This window comes from Poecilia reticulata, linkage group LG2 (genome assembly GCF_000633615.1).
Source record: "Poecilia reticulata strain Guanapo linkage group LG2, Guppy_female_1.0+MT, whole genome shotgun sequence".
Taxonomy (NCBI): domain Eukaryota; kingdom Metazoa; phylum Chordata; class Actinopteri; order Cyprinodontiformes; family Poeciliidae; genus Poecilia; species Poecilia reticulata.
In genome coordinates, this window is record NC_024332.1 from 13,426,548 (window position 1) to 13,434,413 (window position 7,866).

Genomic DNA, 7,866 nt, shown 5'->3' on the forward strand with positions numbered 1-7,866 from the left:
TCTTTATTTTCATCTTACATTTTGGTACGTCTTCAACTTTAAACAAAACCTATTTTTTCATGATGAACTGAAGGCTGCTGTGTCACATCTCTCTCTGGTGGTGTGTCAGGCTGCAGCTCGAGGAAAACCATGAAGGGTGTAAAGAAAATATATATATTAAAAAAAAAGCTCCAGAGGAAGCAAATATTCATGCTTTAATGATTAAAATTCTGCAGAGGAACACAAAACTGTAATATTTTTGCAATCTAAAAGGAAAAAACATCCTACTGTACTCAGCTTTAGCAGATTATTCTAGTTTTTAAGGGCTCCAGCTGGTCAAAAACTCAAAGTAAAAGCCAAGTTTTAACTTTATTAAGGACATCTGTTTATTTCGTTTATTAAAATAAATTGTTCAAGTTTCATTTTACAGCTTTCAGTTGGAAAACTGTAAAATTAACCATTCAAATCTGCAGAAATTATTTCACTCCCATCACCAATATACACCAGTATGGTTTGCATGCCAACTTGTTGAAATTTACAATCCCAACCGATGATAAGAGATGAGGCGACCTTACTGACCTCTGTGACGTCCATGACCTTGATGGCCGCCAGTTGTCCCGTCTTAACATGTCGACCCTGGAAAACAAATGGAAAGAGATGAGAAAACTGCAAACCAGTGATTCTGGGTAATTACTCAATATATGTGCCTATTTTTCGTGCGAACAGTACTGCTGTAAGGCAATCCGTCGCACATAGAGACAATGAAGACAATCTGACTTCCTCCATTTTATTTACAAAAGCACGAAAATTACCAATTTTCTCTGTGGACCAGCTTTGCAAAGTGATGCTAGGAATCAAAAAAGCCTCCGAAATGACAGTTTTATAGGCTGCGAAAGCATTCGGGGTGATTCATTCGGTCGTAAAACCAAAAACCGCATTGGAAGCCTGTCATTTTCCGCCACAATAGCACAGAGAATCACAGACGAACATCCAAACATTCGGCATTCTTGAACAGACTTAACTCAGTGTTTTCAGTGTGCATTCATGGAAAGAAAAAAAAAACAACAACAACCCTACACCAACAGAGCACAAACGTACTCTTGTTATACCCAGTACAGTACAGACAGAAACACACTATGAGAGTTATCTTTTCAGCTGGACAGAAAGAGCATCCAGTAAACGGAGAGTAAGAAAAGCATTTAAAAGACAGAAATGACRGACGCAACAACGGTTAACGACAACCAACCGTCACCACAGCTGGAAAAAACGGGGGAGAAATGCTGTTGGACCTCGTCATTTCACACACGTCCGCACTGCCACATGATCCCACTTTCTTTTGTGGGAAAACGGGAGCTTTGACACCCAAAACCTTCAGCCCTGCGGGGGCCGAAACGAACGGGTGAAGTCCGCAATCCCGACGATGAGAGATTAACCCATTTGGGCTCGGCCACTGGAGACGTGTGAGAGTGTGTGTAAGATATGCGTGAGGGCGGGGTTAGTGAAAAAAGGTCAGAGCTGGTTGAGAGTGACAGGAGAACAAATGTGAGCTGGTGTTAACCCGAAAGGGCCGCAGCGCCAGACACGTTGGCAACTTAACAAACACAAAAAAAGAGTCCTCTGTGAAATGCTCACTGAAACTTCCTGAAATATAAATATGAAACTTTCATTCATAATGCTGATCTTTCGGAATTTCACAGAAAAGTGGACAAAACTAAATATTTTTCTGACTAAAGCCAAAGCAAGTGGCATTGGAGAAAAGCATACAACAGGACAGTGATCTAATAAACCCCCAACTATGAAGAAAATGTAGTCGAAACTAACAGGGAGCCTCGTAACAAAAATCCCTTTTCCAAGAAGGCAGCTTGTCTGTAACATAACCTTTGACGTTATAGAAGATCGTTTTAATTGCGAGACAATAAAAAAATGACTAACTACTGAATGTGTTTAATGAATTCATGGTATCTGAGTTGTGTCCCTCAGATACCAACATCAGAGTTTTATAACAAACCTAAAAAAATGTCACTATTATTATCTATTAAACAATCCGATCAGCAACATGTGCTACTCACACGGCGGAGTCAACGAATCTTTCTTTATGCACTTGAGGTGTGACAAAGAGGTATTGAAGGTATCCACTGACATCCACTCTCTATATCTATGCTGATGTTTCGATTGCTAAAAATACAACAAACTGGAAAAATGTTCTGCTTAATATTTGAAAAGAGTTTTTTGTGATCATCTATGTACAAACTTTAATTGTACAGAGTATTAAGTATTGGAATGAACTGCGCAAGTCCGTACAGTGGAGCCCCGCCTTTCGCAGTTCAGGATTCATGGATTTACCTATTTGTAGCTTTTTTTCTAGAACATATCTATAAAAATTCAAAAGAAAAAGTAGTCTAGTCCCCACCCGCCGCCATCCCCTTCTGTAAATGAAGCTAAAATACAGCAACACTACTTGACATGCTACCTAATGGTGTTTGCAAAAAGGCAATCCAGGACTGCCACTTTTTATCCTATTAGCAAGAGCGGAAATAAGGCAGATTGTACACATTAGCTTCTGCGGCAGTGTTAAGATGGCTTCCACTGTGTGTTTTAATTCATATTAATATATCTGGAGTTCAACTTTGAAAATAGGCACTTTTTTGCATTTTAAGAGTCTCGAGTATTTTCAGATTCGCAGGTGATTGTTGTTCCTAACATTTGAAAAAACCAGGAGTTCTTTGGTATCAGGAACAAAAACATAAATGTGTTCTATGAAGAAAGATCAAATTTGATTTTGGCTCATAAATTCCAATCCTCGATTAACTCTTGCGTTCATCTCTTGGTTGTATCATCTCTTCCTAAATGACGACACACAGACACACTTCAATTCAAATCTCAACCAATCATTTGTCCCCATTTTGACAGACCAGCTGAATAGATCAGACTTTGTTCCAAGTCTCCACAAACTGTTCAGACCTCATTGGAAGCGCCGCATGAGGAACATCACAATCTGAGCACACTTTCACTCGCTGACAAGCGAGCTCAGGTGGACACACACACCACACATCAACACACACTCCAGACAGACTCGTGAAGCAGCTGGTATCATGCAGATTACATCATGACAGACACTAATGAAGAAACGTGACTTTTTCCTTCCTGGGGTTGTGTTTCACCGAGTCTCTCAAGTTAAGAAAAAAAAAAAAAAAAAAAACACATTTATAACTCCCCGCTGTTCACACACACTGTGTGCATGTGTGTGTGTCTGTGTGGGAAAATGTGATGTGTCACTGAACTAATCACCCAAAAGATGTTGTTTCAACTGCTGACATGTTTCTGTGGCTGAGCCGTTCCTTTGTGTTTGAGAAAGGTGACCTCAGTAAGGAGTCCCCCTCCCCACCCGCCACCATCCCCTTCTGTAGTCCCGACGCACAAAAACAGACCCACAACGGCTAGAAGATGACATCACCCTCTCTGGTTCTTTTGTTCGACACCGAGACGCAGACCCACGCACACACCTGGCCAGCCCAGAGAGAGAAATCCCATCTGTCTGTCATTAAAACGGCTCTCAATCTGCTGATGACAGACGTAGACCTAATCAGATTTCTACAGAAACTTGGTGTCAGTGTAACGCTAAAAGAGAAATTGGCTCTCTGTCGTGTTACATCTGCGAAGGCGCTCACACGCAGATTTATTTCTAGGCCGGCTTTAGTCACGAACAGATATAGATGTTTCCTCAAAGGACGATTACTTGTCAGTTACAAATGAAAAGTAAAATAAAGAAATGAGGTAAGTGTTTTGATTGGGAGAGCTGAGGGAAAGGAAACTTGTTTCACCCGGAACCAATTAGGAAACAAAAATTGCTAAATTAAAAAAAAAAGAAAAAAAGAGGGAGAGTTGGACCAGACGCAACTGGAGCCGGTTGTGGCTTCCTGATTAACAAAAATGAGTAGCAGACCTCATGAAGCAGACTACGACCATTTGTTTTGTTGCACTTAGCGAATGGCGACGTGGAGAACCAGAAATGATTGCCAAATAAATGTAAGCACCTTCACATGACGCTTTCTTGTTAAAATGTTTATAGCCATCTGAGGCAAAGGGTCCAGTTCCTTGCTTCCTATTCTTGCTATGCTCATTTCCTGTCTGTACAGCGTCAAGAAGGAAGTTCAGATTATCTCTCCCAATGACCATACAAGGCAAAGATTACATCCCCTACTCCAACATCTCTCTGCTTGGCTTTCTAACCGTATGGCAAGACAAGAGATTTAAAGAGGAGCAGTAAAAGCATTCGCAGCAAATTATGTCGTCGTCCAGGAGATGTTACTGTGAAATATCATCTTCACGGCCCAATAGCTGAGCAGGTGTAATGTCATGACTACAATGATTCTTCAGATTTGCTGAGATTCCATTACAAAGGTGTGCAAAACAATATTCCAGCAATGTAAAAAAAAACAACACAATTTCACAGTTGCTGTGTTTTCATTAAATTGGAAACGAAATTAAAATCAAACGTGAATATACTTGTTAACGCGATAAGTCTTCAAAAATCATGCTGCACCATCGTCCTCCTACCACTTCCTGTCGTCTTTTTCGTCTTTTCCGCCGGTAGTAGCATCCGATTATTGATCACATGACTTGCAGTCATCGTAGTTTTTTTTTTTTTTTAAATACACCAATTTCAATTCAGCCGAGAAACCACATCAAATTAGCACAAAAACAGTGAAAATCACGGCTTTTTTTTTTTTGCCAAATTGCTGTGTTTCCTTTAAGCAAATTTATTTTTGTAATTCCAACTTGCGCAATTTTACGGTCAATGGAAACTGCATCCACACCTTTTGGGAAAAATAATAATAATAGACAGTGGATAGAATGTCAGAACCAAGAAGGTCCAAAATAAAATGCACATCACTGGAAACAAAAGCCAAGCGACGTGGAAAGATGCAGACTGTGAAAGGAGGAGTAAAAGAAACTAAAAACATTTTTGCCAACTCTTTCATTTGACTTTGAGTTTTCGTAAGACAGCACGTTAAAGATAAAGCACTCATTGAAGCTTCCCATTAACACCTCCCAGCTGACTCCACGCTCCTTGCCAGTATGATATAATCCTCTGGTCATCTGCTCTCCCATGACTACTACCTTTATCGCCGTTCTTCCACAGTTCCCAGACATCTGGATCACAGCTTCATCTTACATGGAAAAACCCACAAGGCTCGGGGAAGTGAGAAGAAATCCCTGTTTGGTTCCAGTTACTGAGATTTTCAAATAAATGGTGTGTCTTGTATTTTTATTTTTTTTTTAAATAAAAAGAGAAAAGAGTACGTAGGCATCTTTTTTACAAAGATGAAGTCATGGAGACAGTAACAGGTTGGCTTTACTCAGGTGTAATAACTCAGAACGTAGAAAGAAGGAGCTCGTTGGATCAGGTTGATTCACGACGGTGAGTTCATGACCAGCAGCCTGTCTGTAGATGATTTCTCTTTTTGCATCCGTTCTACATCGACTCACATCTACCGTGTTGCAGATAGTTTATTTAAATATTGCTGATGTTCAACATTAATCTGCAGGCGAAGTTTAAGAACAAACCTGTGGCTCTTCAATGATGGCTCAAGCTAAAGAACTTGTGTCAGTATTTCGCCTCAAGTCTGTTTTTCTACACCAGAATGGCAGTAAACTATGGGTCTACAACATTCAACCATTAACTATTCACACCAAGTGCAAAGCAGCTGCTGTAAAGCGATGCCTCGTAGTAGAAATTCACTGGTAATGTACAATATGACATAAGAAAATGTGTTTATACTTCTAGTATTCCCATAAGTATTCTATCAGCATAGCATTTTGGTTTGTTTTTTTTTTGTTCTGGATATTATTAGTATATTAGTAGGAGAAAGCAAGCAAAAACAGCTTGATGAAGTAACATTATTTAAAGCAGACTTTCTATTAAACTAACAAATGACCAAAACTATGACGCATCACGGAGTTATTTTTCTAAACGACGAGCCATTTTATGGACAAAATGTCTATAAAATGTCTAAATTTTCTTGAAAGCAAACTCAATAATTTTTAATTTAACCTTTAACCTTAGTTTTAACCTTAATTTCTCATAAAGTACAACATGAATTGTCATCTGTTATCATATGGTGTATTGATCTAATATACATCTCTTCATCTTCAAAAAAAATCAAAGCCAAAATGCTTACAGAAACCTTTTTGATGCCTGTACTTGGAAAAACAAACTTAAAATCTATTTCTATGCCTTTTTAGACTTCTTAAACAACCACAAGGACTTGGAAGAGAGGGATCACGTGTGAAGAGGAAGAAAGGAGGGGGTGGTGGTAAAGTGTCACACGGTTTAATAGAGGAAAAACAGAGAAGAAGAAGAAGCTGGGATGGCAATGAGTTTGTGTGCGAGTGTGAATCAAGACCTTGAATCATTCCACATCAAAACGTACACAATTCAGAATAACTTGTTGTCGTCTGTTTAGATGAAACCAGAGCATACATCCAACTTTGCTGAGGCTCAACTCGTCCTGTTTGCAGTTTTTGAGGACAACAACCTCTTTATTTCATCTCGGGGCTCCAGGAGATGAGACGAGAAGGCCAGGTGCAAGCTTTGCAGCAGACACACAAACACTTTTACAAAAACATGCAGGAAAATCACACACTCACACAAACACACTTTTAATTTGTGCAGCTCAGCAAATGCGAAAGCCAACAAGTTCTTATTGATCAAACTACCGGTGCGTGTATTGAACTAAATGCTCGTCATCATTTTTAGATATTTCCAATAAGCGAGAAGTCAGAATAGTCCTTTTTCTTTCGTGAATGGTTCCACACAGCAGCTGCCAAAGGATTTTCAGTCTTTCATCTACAATGCTGTGATGATAATAATTTTAAAAAAGTGTTTTAGCAGAGTAGAATAAAACTGCTTGAATCAAGGTAAAGTCAAGGCTCCTGGTTTTCCCCTCTAGCTGCAGTTTTCACCAAGTTTCCTCAACTGGAGGTGTTTTAAAAAACAAACTTCCAACACAAGATTTCAATCGAGATTCACTGTATTTTTTATTGGATAGCTTTTAGGGAAAGTGAGAGAGAACGGCATAAATACAGTGAAATAATTTTATGTGTAGTTGTCATAAAGACAAACTAAAAGAATTCAGTGAATAAACAAAAGAATCAGACCTTTCTTTTTACCTTGACTCAGTGTTGTAGTACTCATAATCGGTCTTGGTCTCGAGACCATTTTTTGATGTTTTGATGGTCTCGGACTCGACCGCATTTGGTCTCGGTCTCGTCTCGGGCTCTGAGGACTCTGCATTTTATTTCGAGACCAGTCAAGACCGCAACTGTGAAAATATCACTAAACGTACCGCATACTATCCAGTTTATTTGTTAACATCTTTGTTTTCAGTGGATCCAAAACGCACCGATTAAAGTCCAAGCAATAACGTGTTTCTGTTACTCCCCCTCCGCCTCCCCACCTTTCACTCACACACAGCTCTGAGACATGCGCAGTGATTTCCTCTGAGTGGCAGAAGATCTGTCTAATCATCAGAAATAGAATATATATATATATATATATATTTATTCTATATATTTATTCAGCATGTTCGTGGAGAACGTGGTGCTAAATGACCTGCAGACGACCTGATTATCAGGTCAGTAGGTAGATAATTCAGTCAGACTTTATTAACAAACCAGCGTTCTGACAACTATCCCAGCTTGCATCGTGCACTTCTTCTTCTACAGGCAAAAATGAAGTCGGCGGCTGCTTACCGTAGTTGCTAGACGTGTTGTGGCTCAATATTGGTCCATATATAAGGCGCATCGGATTATAAGGCGCACTGAGAGTTGTACAAATTGAAGGTTTTTAGGTGCGCCTTATAGTGCGGAAAATACCGTGTATAT

The 7,866-nt window shown here is 39.5% G+C and overlaps 1 protein-coding gene across 7 annotated transcripts in view; it reads right to left on the reverse strand.

The window, feature by feature from the left end:
* LOC103478343 (mitogen-activated protein kinase kinase kinase kinase 4-like) overlaps positions 1-7,866 on the reverse strand; it is a 94,835-nt gene that overhangs the window by 48,528 nt on the left and 38,441 nt on the right. For all 7 annotated transcript variants that reach the window (XM_008432109.2, XM_008432117.2, XM_008432134.2 and 4 more), the window contains exon 3: positions 559-615. In XM_008432109.2, coding sequence (XP_008430331.1) covers positions 559-615 — 57 coding nt within the window. The remainder of the gene's footprint in view (positions 1-558; positions 616-7,866) is intronic.